At 39.3% G+C, this 27,500-nt stretch overlaps 1 protein-coding gene across 7 annotated transcripts in view; it reads left to right on the top strand.

Moving 5' to 3' along the window:
* ELAVL3 (ELAV like RNA binding protein 3) overlaps positions 1-27,500 on the top strand; it is a 439,048-nt gene that overhangs the window by 376,910 nt on the left and 34,638 nt on the right. For 5 of the 7 annotated variants that reach the window (XM_044084625.1, XM_044084626.1, XM_044084624.1 and 2 more), the window contains one exon: positions 93-131. The exons of the other annotated variants lie outside the window; for them this stretch is intronic. In XM_044084625.1, coding sequence (XP_043940560.1) covers positions 93-131 — 39 coding nt within the window. The remainder of the gene's footprint in view (positions 1-92; positions 132-27,500) is intronic. 7 annotated transcript variants of the gene reach the window in all.

The following is a 27,500-nucleotide window of genomic DNA, read 5'->3' as shown; positions in this document are numbered from 1 at the left end:
AATATAAACCAAACAAAAGCACTAAGCCATCCTGTCAATGTTTCTTTACTAACATCTTCCCTCCTTCCATCTTCCTTTCCTTCTTTCCACAGGCTCGACAATTTGCTAAACATGGCATATGGAGTCAAGAGGTAAATTGAGTTTAAAGACAGTCTCACTGACAGTTTACTGATTTACAAAATTAAGCAATGACAAGGAACCTGTAATGCCTCCTTTTCACCAAGTAAAAAGTGAGCAGATTTGAAGTATCAATTAGTTAATGAATGGTCTTATTTCTTTCATCTTCTGAATTGGTAAGTCACCAATCTGTGGCTTAGTGGATTTGTGTGTGCATGCTGGTAGTGATCTTGAAGCCCTTTGCAAAATAAGGGACTTAATGCTGTTCCATTTTCACAAATGTGAACAGCGGATTTTGGAATATAATTGTTTTATAATTGTGTTGGTACATGGTGGTGAATACCATTTTAGAACTGCAATGTACATGTCACATTACTAAACTTCCCTAACAGTGTATGGCTGTACTGTGGCAACAGCGTGGGAATGTACTAATATAACTGTTAACTAACTTTAAAAGAATCAGCAGGCTTTTAGAGGTCAAATGTTTGTGTTCTAATTTAAAAACACAATGCTCTAAATGATTTGCAGATGAAAGAAAATATGTGGCATCTCCAAATATTTCAAAGGCAGGACATGAAGCCCTGGAAACTAAATAAAGTTTCAGATATAGATTCTAATTTGGCTAATTTGGTTAATGTTAATATAAGGTAGCCACTGTTTAGTAATAAAAACTCTTAACTGGCTTGAACATTCTCACCACCTACCTTATACTCAGCTGCCCAGCAATTAGCTCTATACTCTAGTACTACCTATCAAACCATCCCCTTTGGTCAAATGATAACTACTTACCATCTATAAACCACAAAGGGCTGCTGGGTCAGTATCTATTCCAACAATGTAGCTAGAACTTGGATTAAAATTCATATATCAATCAGGTCTATCTCACACCTTCATCTTTTCAAACCACCACTAAAAGACTTCCTCTCTTCCTCCTGGCTTTGTTCCTGCTCCTCATCTGAGACATTGTGTTTCCTAACATCCTTCATTCACCTTTGTATGCCCCCCTTTTAAGCACTAAATCACTTAACCTGCTTATCCCTATCTAATACGGCACTTTACTGTAGTACTTTAACTACTATACCTACTTTTAATTAACACAAACAAAATTCTTCCAGGAGAGGTACAGTCCAAAGCATACACTACGGCCATAAAAAACAAAAATCTTTATTTAAAGGTTAAGTGTTTTTGTCCCTACTGAATTAGGGACTTCTTCAGAATAAAAATCATTAGCAACTGTTGCTTTTAAACACAATTAATTGGTTACATGACCTTAAAACATTTCATTTCCCACTACAAATGTCTATTCACTTTACATATTATAACCATTTATGTGTATAATCATCTTCTTCTTCTTTCGGCTTTTCCCAGTTAGGGGTCGCCACAGCGGATCACCTGTCCGCTCATAACTGGCAGTGGTGTTTTACAGTGTCAAGTTGCCAGCCCGGCACCCAACCTTCCACAGAAGGTGCACACACACACACAAACACACACACACACACACACACACACACACACACACACACACACACACCTAGGGACAATTTAGAGTGCCCAATCCACCTACAGCATGTCTTTGGGATGTGGGAGGACACTCACACCTAGGGACAATTTAGAGTGCCCAATCCACCTACAGCATGTCTTTGGGATGTGGGAGGAAACCGAAGCACCTGGAGGAAACCCACGCGACCACAGGGAGGACATGCAGACTCCACACAGAAGGCACCCTAGCCAATGATCAAACCAGGGAACCTCTTGCTGTGAGGCAACAACGCTAACCGCTGCACCACCATGGCTGCCCATTTATGTGTATAATAAAACTACATAAAAAACTCCATTAAAAATCTCTTTTGTAAAACAATTAGTTATGAATTATATAATTATCTAAATTCCTATACAATATTGACAATAAGAGCTGTCAATAAATAGAACTAATGGCTGGAAGCAGTAAAGCAAAATATATTAATATCTCCTATATGTATTCATTTTTTGTAAAAATATATATTTATTTAACTATAATTATATATACTTTTAATTAACACAACCAAATTACTAGTCCATCACTACTTCTCTATTAATACTTAAACTTGGTTATCCCCTGTAATATCTCACTGTAATGCATTTCTTAAATTACTCCAACCTATCATATACACCAGTCTTCTATCTGTAAATTCTTAATACAATGTTTGTATATTGATGTTTGTGTACATCAATACAAATTTTATTATACTACTATGTTATGTATTCACTGAAACTACATTCTGTTGTAATTACTGATTGCTTTAAATTGTTTCCTTGGAGCTTTTCTCCCTTGACCACCTGTGAAAAAGGGCACCTATGCCCAGTTAGACATTCTTGGTAAACAAAAGCTTAAATAAATAAAATAAATAAATTAATCATTGAAATCACAAATAACACTGTCCAGTATTATTTTAATAACTTCTCATAAACCTGCTTTAACTGTTCAAATTATGATCAGTAAAACTGTTGAGAAAACACTGCAATGAAAATAAAGTGTCTTTTGCAAACACGTTGTTAAAGAATGACTGGAATTCTTACTTTATATTATCACTGATGATTCATGCGACTTTTTGGTCTAATCTGAATTCTTACCAAATCTCCTCTGGTATTTTTAAGTAGCAGTGGTGACAATATTTTAATGGTAAGGAAAACGTAGAAAAAGATGTAGAAATAGAAAAGTGCTACCACAAAATAAAAAGAAAAACACTGACCATGTGGAAAAACTACAACTGTCAAATAATACTGATCTTTTTTTAAGGAAAATTTATTCCTCTTCTCTTTGGTGCCATTTTGCAGAAAAAAAACAATTAAAAGCACCGTCAATATTTAATTCATTGATTTGAACTAGGGCACTTTGACAAGATAGTTAAAATGGATATTCAAGCACAGAAAGACTGGACCAAATACAGTACTGCAGGTCATTATTCATATCTTAGTGTACTTCATTCTTCTATGAGTTTGTACAGATTAAACAAAAAACTCTTGACTACAGCATGAACTAGTATTTAGCCAGTATTTATACTAGCTTTAATAATCTTATGCAAATAAAATAAAGGCATGTCTGCAGTTCTATAATGGTCACTACTAACTAGTAAGTGAAATCAAGAAACAAGCCAGCACTTTAATACACTACTCTAATTTAAAACAAATGACAGCTAATTTTTTATCAAAAGATAACAGTACAAAATCCCAAAGAGTTAAAGCGTGTCAAGTGTGGGGCTGTATCCAGTTTGCAGTTTATGTGCAAAACATTTTTACACATTTTTTGTCAGTTCTGTTTAACTGAGCCTTTGTAATCCCACTGAGGTCCATCAGTAAACACTGCCTACTGCAAGCCCACCATCTACAAATGGCATCACAGAAGGACTGTTACACTGTAGGAGTTAAAATAATCCCAACTGGAGTTTGATGTTTGCTGTTAATTTTTTTCAGTCTTCTGTAGTTTTCTCTGTTTCGGCTTATTAGCTTGTTAAAACTGTGGCTGTTTGGTAGTTTTGTAGTTTTATCAATTCTATTTAGTTTTGAATTGGATGTGATGACCTTTTGAAAATTCTCATCATCAAAGTTTTAATCAACTTAGGATTTGTCTGTACTGACTAGGCCTTATCAGAGTAACGTAACCAAGTCCATGGATTAGAAAATGCTTCTTTTTGGTTATTTCACAACAGCACAGGTTCATAACCCTCATTATCCACTGAGAGGTAGTGGCTAAACGAGCAGGTTAGCAGATACCTGCTATCTGACTGACTTTACTATTCTGTAAGAATGCATGATTTGCCAGAATAGCAAATATCTTAGTTCTGATACTAATAGCTACACAAAATGGCCCTAGGGCCAGACCACTGGCAGAAAGGAAAGGTCTCCTCATCTGATGCTGATTTCTGAGCTGAGTGTCACAGGGCCAGAATGGAGGGATTCATTGGCATTAGCTAGCTTTCCTTCTCTTCAGAATTATGTGTGGGTTTCTTCTCTTTGGCTAAAAGTTTCCACTGGAGGCCAGACATCTTAGTCCAGGCCAAAAAAAAGACCAGATATATAGCAATTACAGATGTTTGCAGCAGATGCAAATGTATAGAAGAAAAAATGCATGTGCCCTACACAGATATCACTGTGCAGCTGGAGCAGAAGAATAGCAGTAAAGGGGCAGGACATTCTACTGATTCATGCAACTCTACCAGGTGTCACAGCACCAGGCTACACATATCTCCTCTGTTGCACACATCTGTTATTGTCCATATCTCCTCTTTGGTTGCAGACACTGAGGATAGCTAACATGACCTGGCTGATGGCTTACACAGTATGAGGGTCATAAATATTTTAAAATGTTTAAAAAAATACATATGGCCCTAAGTAGCAGAAAAGTAACCCCAGGCTCTGTTTTAGACCTGGGGTTGGGAGTGGGATCAGCCATCCATGCAGGCCAGACGTATCTTTCACTCTTTTTTTCACCTGGTCTCATGCCTTCCTGAATGATTTTGTGAATTCCATCTTTACCAACCATTCTGATAGCTCTTTCTATGACTTCACTATCTTCTCTGTGAAGAAGTACTTTCAGAGATCCAGTGAGTAGTTCATTCCAATAATCTGCTATCTGTGCCTATCCCCACCATCACTCATGTTCAGAAAGACCCCTTCACATCTCACTGTCGTGATACTGTGAAAATGTACTCCTATGTCTCTGCTGGTCTGTAATAAGAACAGCTTCACCTTCTCTAGTTTATGGTCATACTTCTTCCCCTGCTTCAAACAAACATCTCTAGTGGTTTTCCTTTAAGCTCTTTCCAGCAGTCTGTTATCCCTTTCCTCCTATAACCTCAAGATATGTGTACTGTACTTAAAGTGTAAGCGTTACCTCTTGTACTGGAGTATATCCCCTGTGACTACATTTTAACTACTGAATGGAAAGATAAGTCAGCAAGTAAAGGGGAGTATTACTGCTGAAATTCAATTCATCCTCAAGTCTTGGTGAGTACCTTTGCGAGGTGGACCCTGTTTTTCACAAAATCTCACCAAGACGACACTGATATACAGACTGTATTTATATAGCATATATCATGGACAGAAGTAGGTTAAAAATTTAAAAAAAAAGATGCACAACACCCAGTATAAAAAAGTGCCCAATCCTGGTAGGCACACTGGTGCCAGGACTGGAAAAGATGACAGTGTAGAATCCTCAAAATATGGAAAAATTCCTATAATGGGGCCAGGCCAGGCCCAGGAGGAGGAGGATGCCCCCCTGCTGTAGAAGGAAGTAGTAGTCAACAAAAATCACAAAAACTGAAAGGCCTAAGAAGAGCCATAAGGGCAATAATGGACTATTGAGGATAATAGGTTCATAGGTTCATAGATTAGTACTAGGTTAACTGCCCTTGCGAGCCATTTTAAGCCTAGCCAATTATCCCTTGTGAGACTCTAACCCTGCACCTTGTGTTTGTAAGGCAAACACCTTAACCATTAGGCCACCCTTGAAAGAAATTATGTATTATTACTGTTTTGCAAAACGTCCAGAATTTCCAGACATAAGATATACAAAGCTATTAAGAGAGAAATTAGTGGAAAGAAAAATACTTCCACAAGAACAACTGTCAGAAGCTTCAAATAAAAATTTGTATTCATTAATACTAATACAACAGATTTGTGAAAAACAGTATATAGATCAATAAACTTTGAACTGTTTGAGAAAAGAAGCATCTGAGGAAGTGCGAAAATATAAATGACAAAACCTAGAGATTTTTGAAAAGTATAAAAAAGAAATATGGACATGGGGAAAAAAAAGAGATTTGATATTATGCAATATTTATGCAAAGGAGAAAGCAAAACTAACCAATACAAAAAGAGCAGTACCAAAGATATTTGAAGAGAAATACAGGCAAATGAATCCAGACACAGAAAACTTTAAAATACAAAAAGTAAGAAGTCAAAGAGAAAAAGAAGAAAAGGATAATAATAATGGAGAAGTTAAAGAAATAGATACTTAGGTTATGGAGTACCTGTGAAGTGAAGGATCTAGTGTAGAAAATCTAATTCAGAAAGCACCACAACAGGATAGAGTAATGGATATCCAAATTAAGGGGAACCAGTAGAACGGGAAGCAATTGGTCAGGTGCCATATGAAGATATTTTGGAGCCTTCCATAAAAAAAAATATAAACATTCACTTGAAGTTGGACAGCAAAAGAAGGAACAGGAAACTGCAAAAACTCTGATGCAGTCATGTTGAGGAGTGATAGGCTAGCAAGTTCCCATATGACAGAGTAACAGATGGCAGAGGATGAAATTGAAGAGAATGTCCACAGAGATCCATGTGATATAACAGAAGTAAACACTATATATTACTGTGCAGCTAAATTAATAACTGATAAAAGTTCTACCACAAGACCACAGGGCAGTGAGGGAAAGGACAGGGAGAAATCAAATACCATCATGGAAGCATTGAATAGAGAAAACTGTAAAGCAATTAAGACAAGAAGTGTCACTGTTAAAAGAATATAGAAGAGGGAACAGATCAACAAAAATTCTAAGAAAGACAGACTTGATAAAAACAATGTGCAGTATTAGACCAGACCAGTATTTATCACACACAATTGCAAATAACAAACTAAAAATGTCAGCACAGGAGGAAAAACTATATAAAGGAAAAGTATAAAATAAATTTATTGATGACCCAAAACATTTTATAGAGAATTGGGAAACAAGGTAAAAGGAATTGAAAGACTGCCAAAAAAAGAAAAAACAGATACATTTTGGAGAAGTATCTATGAAGATCCTGTGGAATATAACAAAGATGCTAAATGCATAGAAGTAAAAGAAAGAATAAGAAGTTTAAAGGTACAGAATATGAAATGAGATGAAGTAGCAGCCAGAGAGATTGAAATAAAGTTAAGAAAAGCTTCTAATTGGAAAACCCCAGGCCCAGATGTAGTACCTAAGTTTTGGTTAAAAGCATTAACATCTTTGCATGAAGATTTAGCCATGAGTAAGAACTATTTATATGCGCACCCCAAACAGACACAAACCTAACAACAGGAAAAACAATGCTCCTACTTAACAGTGAACCTGCAAGCTACCCTAAAAATTATAGACCAATAACTTGCCTTCTGACAATGTATAAACTATACATGGGAATTGATGCCGACAGATTTTATAGTCATTTAGAAGAAAACTCAATTATGGCAGTAGAACAAAGGGCAATAAAAGAAAGTCATATGGAACAAAGGATCATTTGTTGTTAAATAAAGTCACAGTGGAGAACTGTAAAAAGGGGAAGAATCTAAGTATGGCATGGATTGACTACAAAAAAGCATTTGATAGTATCCCACATTCATGGATAAAAGAGTGCTTAAAAATGTATAAGATACTCCCTACACTGATTGACTACATTACAGTGACCATGAAAGAGTGGCAGACCACTTTGCAATTAAGCCATGATAAAAGACAAATTATTATCCCAGGGATAAAAATTCAAAGGGGGATATTCTAGGATGACTCTCTGTCACCGCTACTATTCTGCCTTGTCCTTAACCCACCCAATAAGCTGTCTACTTAACAGCTTAGGCCATGGCTATAATTTGGCTCCTAGAAAACAACAAAGTGTAAAGACTTCTCATCTTCTCTTTGTTGATGATTTAAAACTGTATGGCTCATCAGATGAGGAACTGAAAGTAAAACTGCAAGTTGTCAAAACTTTTTCAGATGATATAAGAATTAATTTGGTTTTGATAAATGTGCAAAAGCAACCTTTAAAGCAGGAAAACTGCAGCACCAGGAAAACATCAGTTTGGGATAAGAATGTGATATAAAAGAACTTGAGCAAGAGGGAGTGTATAAATATTTGGGGATTGATGAAGGATCAGCAATAAAACATGAACAAATGCAAATAAAACTTAGTAAGAAATACTTTAGAAGACTGTAATTAATCCTGAAAACAGTGTTGACATCTAGGAACAAAAAACAAGCTATAAACCAATTTGCTCTTCCTGTCCTAATTTTACAGTGACTGACTGGCTCCACAATGTGTTGGCCAGATTAGACAGGAAAACAAGAAGGATGCTTCATGCTCACCAAATGATTTCTAAAAATCAGACCATATAAATATTATATATTCCCTGTTCCAAATGAGGGATGAGCCTCAGTGAAAATGATTACATGTATAGATCTGCAATCGTGGGACTCCACACATATCTGTTGACCTCATGAGACCCAAGCATAGTGAAAGTTTTGAAACATGAGGAGAATAAATCTAAGATGACTTCTCTGCTTAATCTAGCAGAAGCATATCAGCATCAAGCAGGAATGGAAATCAAACCAGAAGTAGATAAAAATCAGTCAGCAAGTGAATGTGCTAAAAAACAAAAGAAATAATATAAAGGGAAGGACCAGAAGAGAAGGCAAGAAATGTGGAAAATGTATAAATATAGTTGCAAGTATAGAAAACTTCTGGAAGAACCTCATGTTCATCAGGAACCAATGCAGGAATGGTTAAGGAAAGGCGAATTCAAACCAAGAGATGAAAGGTTAATACTGGTGGCCCAAGACAGTGGGCTATGTGTGCGCTGGTTTACAAACTCTATTGAACATGTGGGAGAAACAGACAAATGTAGGTTTTGTAAAACCGAACTGGAAACAGTTGCACACCTCTTTGCTGGTTGTGACATACTAATGTCAAAAAGACTGTATACTGAAAGGCATAATAATGTGGCAAGACTGTTGCACTGGGGATTGTGCAAACATTATGGTACTGAAGTGGCTGAAAAACACTGGAAACATGAGCCACAGAGCAACACAGAAAATGATAATGTTTACATCAGATGGGATCATCCATTACCAACAGTTCAAAAGATAGATACTAGAAAACCAAATACAGTGGTCCATGAAAAGAAGACAAAAGTAGCATTGATCACTGAAATCTCCACAACCAGTGACTACAGTGTCTTGCATACAGACAGACACAAAGTCATAAAATATCAGGATCTGCAGGCAGCAATGAGAGCAATGTAGAAGAAAGATACCCAGGCAGTTCCAATAGTAGTAGGAGCGATGGGTCTTATAAAAAAGAATCTACACAATCGTATTTCGATATGTTACCAATACATGTAACCTTGTATGAATTGCAGAAGGAGTCATTACTGGGCACACTGCAGGTACTGCGAAGAGTATTTTTGGCTGACATCAAAGATTGAAACAATCCTAATTTCATGAACTTTAATAGTACTTTGACTTAGGAATGGGGTCCATTCCTTTGATGGTATTAGAAACCCAAAAGACTTGGAGAAATTAAAAAAGACCTCTTAGCTGTCATTATTTTGGAGGAACATCCCTATTTTCAGGCTTGATTTACCCCTTCACACCAGTTTTTGAATCCCACCATAAATGTAATGTCTGAAGCTGTCTAGTAGAAGAAAACCACACTACGTGACCAACATACTATAATATAGTATAATGCAGAGAAAAAGGACACACCTCTTAAATATCTCCTTTTCTTAAGCAAAAATATGTTTCCCTGTGTTGTAGAATTTTGCAATACAGTTCATTAAAATCTATAAATTTTACATAGTCTCTTTGATGATGTACTTATATTTTTCTATAATTTTTGTCACTCTTTGTTTTTTAAACATGTATTTCCAAGTAGCATCCCACATTCCTACTGGAAGCTGGAAGAGTTATGTGCTATTTGGTATGCAAATGTTGTCCTAATTTGATGACTAGATTTTTGTCTAGATGTTCCTACTTTTCAAGGTCCTTTGCATCTATTTTCTTTGTTTGCAGGTTGAGAGATATGCTCTGCTCCTAATAGTCCAGGGCAAGAGTGAACAACATGACCAGGTCCCTTTCCTGCTCTGCTACCAGTAATTCTTCCTCCCAGCTAAAAACTTACACCAAAACTAGGACCAAAGTGTGATAATACAAAGTTTTCTGCAGTGAGCCTAAATTGCCACTTGGCCAGCCTTTCCAAATTCTTCCTTAGACTCATGTCCCTTCTCCACTGCTATGCCTATCTTTAAGTCATCAGCAAAGAAGCTGAGCCTTTTCCCTCAGACATGCCTTAAACAACCACACTGAAGAGTGCTATGACCAGGAATGACCACTGCAGTAATCTACTGTCAACTTTCCTTATCTCTGGCATAATCCCTCTCATCACAATCATCTGTGTCCTACCCTTTAACCATACAGAAGTCCAATTTTTCAGTCTTGACCCTACACTCAACCTCTCCAGGTTTCTAATCAGTCTGTAATCCATGCATTCCTCATGTGTCATTCAGCTACGGGACATTTTAGGATTTCTGGCCACATCAAATTATTGGTTAAAATAATCAACAAATTTAAAAGAAGTTGCCTTACCAGAGTAAGCAAAATAATTTTTTTGCACATAAACTATGCACTGTACTGACCTCATATATTCAGCTTTCTCTGCTGTCTAGTCCCACATCCACGAGGTCCCACATTACTGAAGAGTTCATAGAAGGAAGAACCAGTGAGTTTAAATGTCCAGTAATCTATGAAAATATTTTGTTAGTAATTTTCATATGATTTTAAAAATGAGCCATATGTCTTGTTGATACAACCAGATATGGATTACAGGTTCCTTTAATTGATTCTGGCAGGCTTTTGTTTGCTTATTATTATTATTATTATTATTATTATTATTATTATTAATTTCAAATAACACTTTCATTTGTTTTTTGCCTTTTTCTTTCCAAATGGCATGAAAAAACAAAGATAACTTTCATTGGATTTTTTGTGTCTTTCTGTTTATTTTTCACAGTAGTGTGCATCAGTCTGATTTTATTCCTAGGTTGTCAACATTTATGCTGCATTTGTTGTATCTCCTGGAATTAAAAAGAGCTGTTCTTTTTCTCTGTGACTTTATAAACAGCAAATTAGATATTGCAAAAGCCTGGTAAACTCAATTTAAATGTCTTCTTGTCTATTTTAAGGATCATTATACATAAGTGTACTGTTCACTGTTGTGCTGCAGACAGTTGTATGAGTTTAAAAGACTCACAATTTGGGGCAAATATATGTACATGAGTTTAAAAGACTCACAATTTGGGGCAAATATATGTACAAACAGCATGTATACTTCATGCGCTAAAAAGAAAAAGTAAAAATACTGCTGTTTTCTGAGAATAAGTTTGCTAGTGTATTCCAGAATAACAAATTAATTTGTCCTTCTTTGTTGTACATAGATTTAATACATACTACTACATTGCCAAGTGAAACTTATTTTCTTAAGTTCTACCAAGGCTATTTAGATTACAGTATCCTTACATTTCAGGTTCTGTACGCACATCAAAATAGTGTATAAGATGTAAACCAGAGCCAATCAGAATGTCTGTCAAAGCAGAGTTAAATGAACTATTAAATACAACTCTAGAACTTTAGATTTGTTTGTGTGTGCTGTATTCTATGAGCACAAATCAGCTTGTACATATGTATGCATGCATGTTTCTCAGAGTTACAAGATGTAGTAGCTACTTGTTAAATGAGTAGCAATTTTCTTTTAAGTGACAACAAACTCCTCTAAAGAACTGTGGTCCAAAACCTAATGCAAGCCTCCTTGGCAGTATGGTGTCACACAGAATTGTGTCACGCTCTGCTTTCATAAATGAAAGAACCTGGTGCACTGCTTTGTGATCTCGGCAGGAAAAAAGACAACTAGTGAGGTTAGCTGTTCCATCTTAAAATGGTCTGTAAGTATTACAAGTAGCTATTTGTGTATTAGCCTTCCTACATTACATTGGGGATGGGGAGTAAATGTCAGTGGGACTGAAACAGTGAGCTTCAGTTCCCACCATAAGGTAAAACAGAGTAGTTAGCAAACCTTCAGGAAAGTGTCAGTATTTATGCAGAGTGTTGGGACTTCTTGCTCAAGCCTTGAAACCTGGCTAAAGTTAAGAAAAAAATATGTTTCTGTATCATTTATGTTTATGACATTCCTTTCATTCAACAGTCAAAGCCTGAACATTGCCATTCATTACAGCCAAGGACACTGATTTTCAGTCCTCAAAAAAAAAAAAACAAAAAAAAAACAAAACTAAAATTACATTTTCAGGAAAAGAAATCTGGAGATAATACCCATACTATATATTCAACTCATTACTACAATTTCATTGTAATTTTCATGTGTATATCTATATGCAAAATCAAAACATATTCTAGGTGCTGAACATTCAATAAGCATTGCTACCAGTATTAGAAGAAGAAAATATGTGAAGAAATACTGATTGTAGTGAATGAGCATCGTGACCTAAAATGGCAAATTCTGTGAAAATCCCATGTTTTGCAATACTCAGACAGTCTAAATTTGGGATTTACAGTATTATTTCTGAAAAATGGAAAATAAATGCTCCTAATTAGGACCTGAAAGTGGCACATAACAGGATTTGTTCAAAGTAGGTAATGACAGTAAAATAATTCTAAAATATGGAATTATGTTGCAATCTAACAAATACATCTGAATGGTATAGTATGGAAACAGCTACTGGCATTCATTAAATATACTAAATATACACTTAACTGCATTTAAATACACCCAAACTCTTCTAAAATTAGAGGGCTTTACAAAAGCTAGAAATATAGTTTCTCTCTCTTCTTTCGGCTGTTCCTGTTAGGGGTTGCCACAACGGATCATCTGTTTCCATTTCTTCCTGTCCTCTGCATCTTGCTCTGTCACACCAACCACCTGCATGTCCTCTCTCACTACATCCATAAGCCTTATCTTAGGCCTTCCTCTTTTCTTCTTACCTGGCAGTTCCATCCTTAACATCCTTTTCCCAATATACCCAGCATCCCTCCTCAGCACATGTCCAAACCAGCACAATCTCACCTCTCTGGCTTTGTCTCCAAACCATCTAACCTGAGCTGAACCTCTAATATACTGATTCCTAATCCTGTCCATCCTCATCACACCCAGTGCAAATCTTAACATCTTTAACTCTGCCACATCCAGCTCTGACTCTTGCCTTTTTGTCAATGCCACCATCTCCAGCCCGTATAACATAGCTGGTCTCACTAACCTCTTGCAGACCTTCCCTTTCGCTCTTACTGGTATCCGTCTGTCACAAATCACTCCTGGCACTCTTCTCCACCCATTCCACACTGCCTGTACTCTCTTCTTCACCTCTCTTCCACACTCGCCATTACTCTGAACTGTTGATCCCAAGTACTTAAACTCATCCAACCTTGCCAATTCTACTCCCTGCATCCTCACCATTCCTCTATCCTCCCTCTCATTCACACACATATATTCTGTCTTAGTCCAGCTGACCTTCGTTCATCTCCTCTCTAGAGCATATCTCCACCTCTCCAGGGTCTATTCAACCGGGTCCCTACGCTCACTGCAGATCACAATGTCACCTGCAAAACATCATAGTCCACGGGGCATCCTGTCTGATCACGTCTGTCAACCTGTCCATCACCACTGCAAATAAGAAACGGTTTAGAGCTGATCCTTGATGTAATCCCACCTCCACCTTAAACGCATCTGTCACTCCCACAGCAGATCTCACCACTATCACACTACCCTCGTACATATCCTGTACCACTATTACATACTTCTCTACCACTCCAGACTTCCCCATACAATACCACAACTCCTCTCTAGGCACCCTGTCATATGCTTTTTCTAAGTCCACAAAGACACAATGCAACTCCTTCTGACCTTCACTATATTTCTTCATCAACACTATCAGAGCAAACATCGCATCTGTAGTGCTCTTTCCTGGCATGAAACCATACTGCTGATCACTAATCATCACCTCCCTTCTTAACCTAGCTTCCACTACTCTTTCCCATAACTTCAAGCTGTGACTGATCAATTTTATCCCTCTGTAGTTACTACAGCTCTGCACATCACCCTTATTCTTAAAGATAGGTACCGAAACACTTTTTCTGCACTCCTCAGGCATCCTCTGACTTTCCAAGATTTCATTAAACAATATGGTTAAAAACTCCACTGCCATTTCTCCTAAGCACCACCATGCTTCCACTGGTATGTCATTTGAGCCAACAGTCCTTCCATTCTTCATTCTCTTCATAGCTGTCCTTACTTCCTCCTTGCTAATCTGTTTTACTTCTTGATTCACTATCTCTACATCATCCAACCTTCTCTCTCTCTCATTCTCTTTATTCATCAGCCCTTCAAAGTATTCTTTCCATCTGCTCAACAGACTCTCCTCGCTTGTGAGTATATTTCCCACTCTATCCTTTATCACCCTTACCTGCTGCACATCTTTCCCAGCTCAGTCCCTCTGTCTAGCCAATCAGTACAGGTTCTTTTCTCCCTCTTTAGTGTCCAACCTTTCATACAACTCTCCATATATGTCTTATCCTTAGCCTTTGCCACCTCTCTCTTTGCCATGCGCCTCCTTTATACTCCTGCCTACTTTCTTCATCTCTTTGACAATCCCACTTCTTCTTCGCCAGCCTCTTCCTCTGAATATTCTCCTGTACTTCCTCATTCCACCACCAGGTCTCCTTGACTTCCTTCCATTGTCCAGATGTCACACCAAGCACCTATAGTTTACTATTTTACTATTTTAGTGTGTGTGTGTGTGTGTGTGTGTGTGTGTGTGTGTGAGAGAGAGAGAGAAAGAAAGAGAGAGACTGTCCTTCTTACACAATTCAAGCAAATAAATGACTTAGTTGCATAATAATAATATTTATTGTTTTCCATCAAATAGTTTATCCCTTGGATCTAAACTCCTCCATTGCAGAAAGTGCATAGTAAGACAAGTAATAAAGATTATATAAAGGGGTTGCTCATACAATTAAACAAGTATATCAGATTGAGTGGTTTACCTGTTGTTTGTTATATATGTTGTTGATGTATGGAGGTTTTATTTCCTGTATACATACACACGCACACACGCACGCACGCGCACACACACGCACACACACACACACACACACACACACACACACACACACACACACACACACACACACACACACACACACACACTGGTCTATGTCAAAGCATCGAATGTTCTCTTGCCAGAACTATTATTCATTGAGACCACAGCAGCGAACATTTCATTCAGCTAATGCTAATTTCAGCAAGCTTCACAACATCAAATTGTCATAGCTGGCCAACATCAAAGAAGTTACAATACCCGGTGAATTAGAAAAGTAAACAGAAAAGAACACTCACCCTCACATGTCACAAAAAATGCTTTTTAAGGGGGGGAGCTCCCCTACACCCCCCAAACCCCCTGCTAATTATATATACCAACTCCAAGATCACACTACAGTGGGGAAAACAGCAAATTTCCTGATTCTTACTGTAAAGCAATCTCAGAATGGTGAAGCAGTTTTTGTTGTGTGTGGTAGTGAGTGTTCTTTTCTGGTTACTTTTTTTACTCACCAGTTATTGTAACATCTGCGATACTTGACAACTATGGCAAATTCGACATTGTGAAACTCATCAAAATTACCATTCACTGAATGAAATGTTTGCTCCTATGGTCTCAATGAATAGTAGTTTAGGGAAGAGAAAGTTTGATGCTTTGACATAGACCCCACACACATACTCATGCGTGTATGTCAAAGTACTGAATACACAGCTGGTGTTCATGACTCGGCCAGCCATAACCAACTCATCAACTTCAGAAAAAAATGTTAGAAATACAGTATTTTTAAAAAAGAGTAATCCCCCCCCCCACACACACACACACACACACACACACACACCACTAGACCTTAATCAGGTATATAGAGCATTTAGAGGCAACTATTTCTGGAAATGTTTGAGGTTATCAAAAAAGTAGCAGAGAATCATCAGACGGACTATGTAGACTATTTTGTAGGAATGAGAAGTGCACTAATTGGTTCTCTGAAACAGCAGATGATGTATGGAATAAACTTCCAAATTTAATTAAAGCATATTGCCAGACTAGAAGGGAATTAATGCCCATGCTTTTTTTTGTGTGTGTGTGTGTGTGTGTGTGTGTGTGTGTGTGTGTGTGTGTGTGTGTGTGTGTGTGTGTGTGTGTATGTGTGTATGTGTGTGTATTTGTATGTAATTCTGTTAAGAATGTTAAAAATGTCTCAATGCTGAATACAAAATATTGGTAAAAGCATTTTGAACGAAAACCCTTAACATGAGACCTACAAGAGATTGCAAAAGGAAAACAATTTGGCTATAAAGTTGTAGGTTCACAGAATTAAATACTGTACCTAAACTCTATGATGTGAACCATTATACTGACCCCATCCCTCATATATACACAGTCATCAGGTACTCTGTGATAATATGTAAAAAACTTTGTAAGTTAAAAACATGATCAGAAAATGTATCTACAGATTTCAAGAGATAATCAGCATATCATCTGTATTCCTGGCTCTTCAGCAGTCACTGAAATTTCTCTCACATTATTTATATTACTAACCAAAAAGTACAGTCAGACTACTCACTGCATCCACTAAACAGTTATAAATACACCATCAAAAATACCCTAGGTCCTCTAAAATATCTCCCAAACCCAAGTCTATACTTTGTTTAATCAAATAAAGCAAAACAAGAGAGAAATGGAACAATGGGAACATTGACTGCATTTCCCATTCATTTCAATATAAAAAATTGTAACTTTATACACTATGTACATAAAATCCTCTTATATAACTCCCACCCAAACAAAAACAGCAACAATACTGCACACCTAAATCAACCTCATAGAAATTAAATTACTTCTTATTATAACGAAAAATATTAAAGTAAAAGAAGACAAATCAGAACAAAATGCTAACCTCAACTAGCCAATTTGGGAACAGCATTATCAGCAAAATGAAATTGATTCTAACTATCTTTAATAAAACTAAACTAAAAATATAATTTTAATACAAACTGTTAGAATGCATCATATAATTTAGCTGTCACTTTTATTCATTTATTTATCTATTGGCAGGTTAGTCCCACTATGCCAGAAGCCTCTAAATTTGTCACTGCAATGTAGAAATTCCTTTCCTTTCCATTATCATTTCCATATACTGCTGATGGGCTGATGATGGTCACAGAGCAACAACGGGGATAGTATGGAGAGAATATAGAAAGAGAAGCAGTGCAAAGCGTTAGGAGATACCACTGAACAAAATAGTATGAAGTATGTGGAAAATGATGTTTAGATTAAAATGCTATTAGAGTGAAGCACTTCAGAGAAAGATCTAAATAACATGATTGAAATAAATGAATCAGATGACAAAAGGGCAGTATTTGGACAAGATAAAATGTAGTGGTGTATGGAGCAGAAAGACTTTCTTAAAGTAGTTTGATTTCAAATGTGGAATAGAACAGAAATACTTAGGTAGATAATAAAACAGTTAAATTAGTTTTAAATGTATGTAACTGTTAATTATGTTTAGTACATATATTTAAGGATCATCTGGTGTTTGCAACAGGAAGTGGCACTTGAGGAAGCTCTTGTAGGGAAAGCTTTTTTGTGTGAATCTTGTGTTTGTCATTAAATATTCATCCGTGGTAGACAGAATACTTTTTTTCTTTGTTTATTAACAGTTTTGGAGCTTGGTCCGGACTTCACCTGCTTGAGATCTCGTTGACTTGTTCATAGATAATAAAACAGCAAAAAAGGAAAACTGGAGCTGAAAAGCAGAAGGGGGAAAAGGTGGGCTATGGACATAGAGGTGATATGCTGCAGTTCTGCCTCATCTTATACAAAACTGCACAGAAACAGGATGTGTATGATGTGGTGAATAGAGACACTCTAGTGAGGACTTTAATTTGTAGAACATGTGGAAAGGAAGGTCACTTATGCTTTGAATATTTATTAATAGATAAAGAAAATTATGACAAAAGAAGTGAAGTGGAGAGGGAAGAAAATGTGGGAAATAAGACAACTGAAATGCATGAAAACTTTTAGTTATGTACTCACCATAACTTCAGATGTTTGGGATCCATCTCGCCTACATTCTGACTGATGGGTTCGGAGCCGATCCCTCGGCTCCGACTCGGCACGCTTATGCCAAAGAGCGAAGTCTCTTATTGGCTGAGCTTACTATATCCCAGGATGCACCACTACCAGTCCCCCAGATCTAGTTTGTCCGCATACATGCACACATGCACGCCCTGCTTATATAACATCGTCAGATGAAACAAGATAAAACAGTAGAACTCAAAACCGTTCAATCTCTTCTGATCTCCAAGGCAGGGGGAAGGAGGGTGGGTATTAGGAATGTAGGCGAGATGGATCCCAAACATCTGAAGTTATGGTGAGTACATAACTAAAAGATGTTATGTGATCCTATCTCGCCTACATTCTGACTGATGGGACAGCGTCCCTAGCACCTGAATCCTGGGTGGCTCACTGGAAAACACTCCTGAGTACCGTGGAACCAAATGATGCTCGTCCTTTAGATGCCACATCCAATTTGTAGTGGGAAATGAAAGTGTGCGGGTTGGACCAAGTAGCCGCAGCACAAATTTCCGATATAGCGAGCTTGGAATGAAAGGCTATAGAAGTAGCCATAGCTCTGGTAGAATGAGCTTTGATAGATGTTGTAAGTTGCTTATTTGAAGAAGAATAGGCCTGAGTTATGCAATCTCTGATCCATTTTGAGATAGTAGCTTTTGTGATGGTTTGGCCCAATTTATTATCTGAGAAGGACACAAACAACTGGTCTGACTTACGAAGTTGCTGAGTCCTGTCTAAATAGAAGCGTAATTGCCTGTGAACATCCAATTTATGGAGAGTGTATTCTGCTTCATTGGAGAATTTTGGAAAGAAAACTGGTAGCTCTAGAGATTGTTGAAGACAGAAACTAGAACAGACCTTTGGGACAAAGGATGGATTAGGCCTAAGTGATACTCTATCCTTGTGGAAAATCAAGTACGGTGGCTTAATAGACAGGGCTTGAAGCTCTGAAACTCTTCTTGCAGAAGTAATAGCCACTAAGAATGCTGTTTTCCAAGACAGATATTTTAACTCGCATGTAGCAGCCGGTTCGAAGGGGAGATGTTAATGCGAAGCACCAAATCAAGATCCCACGGAGGTGCAGGATGAAAAACTGGTGGTCTTAATAGACTCGCACCTTTAATGAACGTTTTGCATAGTCTGCTGCTCATCAAAGGAGGATCCGTGGATTCGTGGAATTTAGAGATAGCCGCTAGTTGGACTTTAATAGTTGAGACAGAAGATCCCTGATTAAACAGGGATGTTAAGAATTTCAAAACCTCTGGGACAGGAGCAGTGATAGGGTCTAAGCCCTTGAGTTGAGCCCAGATAGCAAACCTCTTCCACTTACTGAGGTACAATTTGTTAGTGGTGGGTTTGTGGGCGAAGATAAAATGTGAACAACTTCCGGGTCTAGTGTGTGTCTTCTAACTAAGGTCGGAAGTGGAGGAGCCAAGCTGTCAATTTCAAAGATTGAAGGGACTGATGCCAATGTCCCGACTGATGGATTAGCAAGTCCGGAATCAGGTCTAAGGTCCACGGATCGTCCACTGCATGCTTCTTCAGGTAAGGAAACCATATCTGACGAGGCCAGTATGGGGCAATCAGAATCATTGAAGACCCCAGTTGAGAAGCTTTTTGAATAACTTTGGGAAGAAGTGGAATTGGAGGAAAGGCATAAAGTAGCCCTGTTGGCCAAGGTTGTGCAGAGCATCCATGGCTGGTACTTCCTGATGTGGGATCAAGGAGAAGAACCTTTGGCACTTGGTGTTTTGTGGAGTTGCAAATAGGTCGCAGCACGGCGTCCCCCATCTCTTGAAAACCTGGGCTGCTACTGTGTGGTTTAGAGACCACTCGTGAGGAGAGAGAATTGTCCTGCTTAATTTGTCCGCCAATACATTTGACTTTCCCGGGATGTGGGTTGCTACCAAGAAGCGGTTGGTAGCTACAGCCCATTCCCACACTCTCATGGCCTCTCTGCAAAGGGGGTACGATCTGGTCCCTCCTTGTTTGTTCAGATACCAAACCACCGACATGTTGTCTGTGTGGATGGCGATGATGCCCTGAGGAAGAAACTTGTGTAAGGCCTGTAGGGATAGAAGTACAGCCCTCATCTCCAACACGTTGATGTGGAGAAGAGCTTCGTCTGGAAGCCAGGAGCCCTGAACTAGCCTGCCCAGACAATGCCCCCCCCACCCTATCTGGGAGGCATCTGTCGTCAGGGTAACCACTGGAGAGGGAAGAACAAAGGGTTTTCCTTGATCCAAATTGGATGTCTGAAGCCACCAGCGAAGGTCCCTTTTGCATATTTCCGTAATCATGATGTGATGATTGAGGGGAAGATCCTGAAAGGACCATTGAGTTGACAAGAGCCACTGAAGAATCCTCATGTGTAATCTTGCTAGAGGAACTAAAAGAACCGTGGCAGACATTGAGCCTAAAACCTGTAGAACCATCCTGGCTGGGGCTTTGGATCTCGAGATCAGAGCTTGAACTTGGCCCTGTAAAGTTTGGATCCTTTCGGCAGGAAGAAAGACGCGCATCAATCTTGAGTCTATCTCTGCTCCTATAAACTTTATGTGTTGAGAGGGCAGCAAGACAGACTTTGACCAATTGAATGTAATCCCCAGGGAAACACCCAGGGAGATGGTGGCTTTGAGGATGTCCATTAGTAGATGCCTGGTGGTGGCAGTCAGGAGCCAGTCTTCGAGATAGGGAAACACTTGGAATCCAAGACTTCTCAGGTGAGCCGTCACTACTGCCAAACACTTGGTGAACACCCTGGGGGCTGTGGTGAGACCAAAGGGCAGAGCGCAAAATTGGTAATGACTGACTCCCAGGCTGAAGCGCAGATACCTTCTGGACGCCTGATGTATCGGTATGTGATAATAGGCGTCCTTGAGGTCTATGGAGCACATCCAAACATCCTTCTCCAATAATGGGAGAATGGATTGTAACGTGACCATTCGGAATTTGGATTTCGTGACGGATTGGTTCAGTCTGCTGAGATCCAATATTGGCCTCAGGTCCCCTGTCTTTTTTGGCACTAAAAAGAACCTGGAGTAATTTCCTGATCCGATCTGGTCTGTGGGGACCGGTTGGATGACTCCTTTTTCTAGCAGCTTTAAAGCTTCTGCGGCTGCTATTTCCCTTTGACTGGGTGGTGGGTCCGGGATTCTCTTGGACGGTGGGGGTGAGTATGTGAATGGGATGGTGTAACCTCCGGCAATGATCCAAAGCACCCATCTGTCCTGAGTGATTGACTCCCAGGCTTTTAGGTGCTTGGCAAAACGACACCCGACTGGCTCAGAGCAGCACAGCCGGGCAATCCCTCATGACGTGTGGGAGGCTGAAGAGCCACGAAAGGACTCGCGGTCTCCAGAATTGCGGGGCCCTCTGCCGCCTCTGGGACGGCGTCTCCCTGAAAAATTTCCCAGTCCTCTGCCTCTGGGCGGGAATCTTCCTGCTGTTGGGAGAAAAACTTGCGAGATTTATGGAACCACATTTCCCCCTCCTTTAGCCTTGGGGTAAGGCCGAAGGGAGTGGAATAACGGGCACCTACGGCAGATAAAGTTTTTCCCTCTTGCTCACAGCGGGTAAGGGTGTCTTTCACCTTGGGTCCAAACAATGAGGACCCATCAAAGGGAGCATCGGCGAAGGAAGACTTGAAGGCCTCCGCAAACTGACACAAGCGGAGCCAGGCTTGTCACGTGAGCCACGCCTGTGCCTGCCGCTCTACCCGCCCCTTCGGCCGCATAGGAAATGAGCCTCATGGACGAGTTAGAAATTGACGTAAGGATAGCCAACTGAGAGCTAACCGACTGGGCTAGCTGCTCAGGTAGGTTACCGAGAGGGAATCTGACAACTCCTTGACCAGATCCCTCTGAAGCCTGGTAAAATGTGCCAAATAATTCAGAGACCTTAAGGTAAAGGCCGCTGAAGTCAGGGTGCGCTTCCGTACCTGTCCATACTCCTAGACTCCTTATTAGGAGGATGGACTGACGTTGAAGCCTCTGCCACGTCCTGCTGTGTAGCAGATGCCACCACCATGGCATCTACAGCCACGCCTTTAGTAAGGAACTCCTTCGGGGAGCAGACAAAATTTATTTGGACGAGAAGGGACTGGTTCCACGGTATCTGGATGTTCCCACACCCTTCGACAAACTAAATCCAGAAGCTCATCGAAGGCGGAGACACCCAGGAGGCGGAGGGCTGAGCTCCAAAGGCCTTGAGGAGCACTGACTCGTCCGCAGAGGGGTTTGAATATCCAGCCGCCTCGTTGTTTGAGGATCTCTAAGATGTCTGCAAATGAGACATCATCCGAGGACGACTGGGACCCCTCTGCATCATCCATATCAGTGTCCGATGTAATAGACTCGGGAGTCCACGTGCTTCCTCTTGCACGATCTCTTCCTTGGGGTTCCTCTGAAGACAACTCCGAAGAACCCTCAGGAGGAGGGAACCCCACTGGGGTAACCTCAGGCCTCGGGGCTCCGCTGGCTACGGACAGGGGAACTGCCAAAGACCCAGTCTCCACGCCCAGGGAAGGTGCGGTAAAGCCGGAGAGATGGCGAAGAGGACTTGGCCAAGGCACTCCTCATGGCCCTGAAAGCCGGACCCCAGAATCCTGGGAGTGTCCGGTCTCGAGCCGTGATAGACGGCGGAAGTCCCGCAGCGAAGCACCGAGGGAGGCTCGGAACCGAAAGCATAGGTCCCGAAACATCACCCCGGGTCCAGCCGAAGAAGTCCGCGTACCAAACTCGGACCCGAAGGCCTGGTTGGAGTAAGGGTCGGAGCCGACCCTGGGATCTCCACCGGCTCCAACAGCACCTGCTCCGACGGAGCCGAAGCAGTCGGAGGAGGAATGGCAATGGGGTGGGCCAAGGTCATCGGCTCCGAAGCCAACTGGGTCGGAACCGAAACAAATTTTTGGAAGACTGGGGACTGGAACAGTCTTTGGAGCACCCTGTCTATATCAGAATCTGACATTCTCGAAGACCGAGAGGAAACAGAACGGGTTCGAGAAGGCCTCTCCATCGGCCCCAAGGGGCTAGGGGACCGGCTCCGAGGCGACTCGATGAGTATCGGCGCCAAGGGAATACTCACACCAGATTCCATCGGTGCCGAGGTAGACTTCGGCGCCGAGGAGGAAGTGTCTGAGCGGGCGACCCTTGTCGGCTCCGAGAGCAGCGGAGCCGACGAAGGTGACCCGCCTCTCGATGCCCCAGCCATCGGCTCCGAAGCCAGAGGAGTCGATACTGGTGGCATCGAGGCAGACCGTTCCGACCTCGGCTCCGAAGTCTTTGGAGCTGAAGGAGAGGCCTGCCTAAGTCTCTTGGCAGTCGGATCCGACGGACTGGTCGGAACCGAAGCCCTTTTCTTTTTGGCCGGAGCCGGAGAGGATGCCAAGGCTTCTTCAAAGGAGGGTTTAATTAACCCCTTAAGAATCAATTTATTTTTCCTCTCCTGGAGGACCCTTGAGGAAAAAGCGTGACATACGCTGCATGACTCCTGCAAGTGCTTTGCCCCTAGACAATATACACAGAGCGAATGATCGTCTGTGATAGACATTTTGAAGCCACATTTGAACATTTTTAAAACCCGAAGGCCTAGGGGTTTGAGACATGATGTTAAACAATTCTAGTAACTTTGACAGGAAAGTAAACAATTATAGCTTTACTGATGATAAACCTAAGCTTACAGATATAGCTTAACGCAAACACTTCCTGTAAATGACAGGGAACTCTAAACAAGTATAGATTTACTTGAGACCCTGTAAGTTTTAAAAGGTTGACAGTCCGGGAAGGCCCTGGATGGACGGGGGGGCGAAAACAAACTCAACCCAATCACACACAACAGTTTTCACAATCCAAACGTACACAAAAGAGCGATAGCCGTTAAAACAGCTTTTGTGACCAAAAATAGCAAGAAACTGACAGAAAAGTTAGTTAATAAAAACTACTCAGCCCAGCCAGCTCGAGACCACGTCTTCGCAGGGAAGCGGCAAACGAGATCTGGGGGACTGGTAGTGGTGCATCCTGGGATATAGTAAGCTCAGCCAATAAGAGACTTCGCTCTTTGGCATAAGCGTGCCGAGTCGGAGCCGAGGGATCGGCTCCGAACCCATCAGTCAGAATGTAGGCGAGATAGGATCACATAACATCAATGCTGTGTTAGTAGGTCATAAAAGACAAGAAAAAAAAAAAGAACTGTCGAGGAAGACCATATGAAAGAAGAAGCAGAGAACACATTTAAAGTAACTCTAGAGAATGACTAAGACATTCTGTAAGAAAAATGAAAACAAGGGAAAATATAAGAAATGAAGAAAGAGGGAAATTAGTTTTACAGGAAAAACAGTAAGGAGAAGAAAAAAAGATAGGATTTTTAAAAGCTACAAAGAATGGAAAAAGATAGCATAATGTTAGTATTGCCATATTAAATGTTAACATTATTGGGAATGAATAAGGTGTTTAATAACAATTTTCAAATGGTGTGGAAAGACAGAAGCATTAAATATAATTCATTTAAAGTATGTAAAATATTTGGAAAATACAAAAAGAACAGTAAGAGTGGTTGTGGGATAAGCAAATAATTTGGAATTTTGGAAAAGAAACATGTCCAGGAACTGCAGTACTGATAAAACAAATTACTGCATAAGTCTTACATGTTGCTATAGGAATTTATATTTGACAAATGAATAGAGTACTAAGATTAATTACTGTATATGCTTACAAAAGTGTAGGACGTTCAATAAAATTATTTCAGGAAATGAAAAGTATGGTAAAGATAAGTGATTTTTCAACTGTAATTTCAATAAATGGACAAGATAAGACAAAATGTTAAAAGAAGTATATAATGAAATGTGGAGGTTTAAATGTAAGAAAAGAAAGACATTTTCATACGTGAAAGGTCAAATAAAACAGAAAGAGATAATTTATTGTTATCTGAAGGCCTGAAACAAATCATGGTGGATAACAGGAAGCTTACTTTTCTGATCCTAGGGCAGTGTGGGTGAGAATTGGAAATGATGAATATGTAATTAAAAAAGGAAGGAGGTGAAACAATGGGTGAGATAATAAAGACAGATAATTTTAGACAAGAAAGAAAAAGTTATGGCTAAATAATAAACCAATACCATTTTATAAAATATAATCAGAATGATAAGTTATATATAAAAAATTTAAAAAAGTGTATATACTGATGGAAAAATAGATTACAAAAGGAAAATTAACAGTTGTATTATAGAATATGAGAATGTATTACAGAAGTAAGAAAAATATATACTTAGTAAAGAGATATTTATGAACAAAAGTGGGCTAAAATAAGAAAAAAGATATACAGGCACAGGTATTTTTTGCAAGGTAAAATGAAGAAGTTATACCCTTTTGATGTAAAAGGCAAAATGTCATGAGGAAAGAATTAAGGTACCATAAGTAAAAATGGACAGGAATGTTATGTTCAAAAATATTATAAGGGTAGTAGGACAGCATGTGATGGATATGCACTGGAAAGATATGGAAGGAAATAGAAAAAAGTGAAATATACAGCATTTCAGTAAGGATTCTGTTAAGGATTAAAGGAAGTGTTTCAGGATGAAATAAAAAATTGTTACAGCAAGTGAATGTAAAAAGTGCTTCAAGACTAGTTGGAATGGTATATATAGTGTTTTGTTTAATAGAGAATTAAGTAAAAAATAGATGAAAATATTAATAAAGGTACTGAATCTTCTTCTTTCGGCTTTTCCTGGTTAGGGATTGCTACAGCGGATCACCTGTCCACTCATGAGTGGCAGTGGAGTTTCACGGTGTGAATTTGCCAGCTCGGCGTCCAGCCTTCCACAGAAGGCACACAAATGCATGCACTCATGCCTAGGGCCAATTTAGAGTGTCCAGTCCACCTACAACATGTGTTTAGGATGTGGGAGGAAACCGGAGCACCCGGAGGAAACCCACGCGACCACAGGGAGGACATGCAGACTCCACACAGAAGGCACCCCAGCCGAGGATCAAACCGGAGAACCTCTTGGTGTGAGACAGCAACACTAACCGCTGCACCACCGTGGCTGCCCTAATAAAGGTACTGAATCAATGGTTTGAATTTGGGATAAAAGACAAGGAAGTTTGTGAAGGTATATATAAGAAAGGGTAAATGATATAAAAATGGAGATCCATAACATTAAGTAACACAATTTCTAAATTAATCATGAATAGTATGAAAAGAGTTTGAAAAAATAATGAAGGGAGTTTTACAAGAAAGACTATATGGAACAGAGAGGATACACTTTAAAGAAATGTTTATACTAAAGAAGTAGTAGACAGATTAGAAAAGGAGAATAAGCAAGATAGTTGTATGTCATGTTGCAAAGGCATATGATATCACTAAACAAGAATGTATATGATAACATTGCAGCAAAACTGAAATCTATATATGGAAATACTTGGAATAAAGTATTGGTTAATGGGTGGGAAAGTGAAGGGGTGAAAGTTCAGAAAGGGATGAAAGAAGACTGCCCCAGGAGTAGCATTCTGCTTATTTTAGTAATACATGTAGTTATACAGAACTGTCAAAGGGTAGCTGAAAAAGCTGAATGAAAAATAATATGGGTGTAGTGAAAATTCCATTTTTTTATGCAGGTGGTTTAGTACTGATCAGTACAATAAGGTATGGATGAACCAGGTATTATAGTAGAAGAAAAACTTGGAAAAGTGGAGATGCTGTTACATAAAAACATTAGTAAAGGTTTTGGAGAATTTATAATTAATTATGTGAGTTAGGCATTACGTTTGGAAATAGCAAAATGATAGAAAAGGGTTTTAGAAAAAATAAGGACATTATCAGGCAAATAGAAACCATTTCAAATATTTTATAAAAAACAAGACTTACTTAATGCATCTGCATGTTTTAAGTAGGCTAGGCTATTGGAGGGGGGGTTGCTTTGCTTGAAAAAAAATTGAAAAATAATTATTAGAAACTGTTTTTGGCATTATATGGAGATCTAAGTAAAAGCACATAAGGAGAGGAGTGTTATACTACAAAAATCAAGAGAGAGAGGGGTAGGATTTACTGTATCTGTCATCACTGCATATATATTGGTAATAATGAAGAAGCAAATTAAGCAGGATATTTATTATGGAAAATATGAAAGTGTTTAGGCAGAAGTGAGTGGCAGAAAAAGAAAATGTGATAATATGGAAGTACATAAATTAATACACGAGAAAACTAAAGGCTTGAAATATAGAAACTAGACAAAGATAGCAGGAAAATGAAAGTTTGGTATGAAGAAGTTTATAGAGACATCTTATTATGTGAAGCATTGGTTATATAGCTAAAGGAGAAAAAAACAGCAATAAAAGATAGAGTCAAGAAAGGTTTAAAGGGGTTCAAGAAATACAGGACTTTATGTGGAAGCTAATATTGAAGCAGTTGCCAATAAATAGACAGCTGAAATAACTAAGTAAGCCGA

Source organism: Protopterus annectens, chromosome 9.part0 (assembly GCF_019279795.1).
Source record: "Protopterus annectens isolate FY-2018-M chromosome 9.part0, PAN1.0, whole genome shotgun sequence".
NCBI lineage: Eukaryota > Metazoa > Chordata > Ceratodontiformes > Protopteridae > Protopterus > Protopterus annectens.
This window is presented reverse-complemented; position numbering and strand designations above follow the sequence as displayed.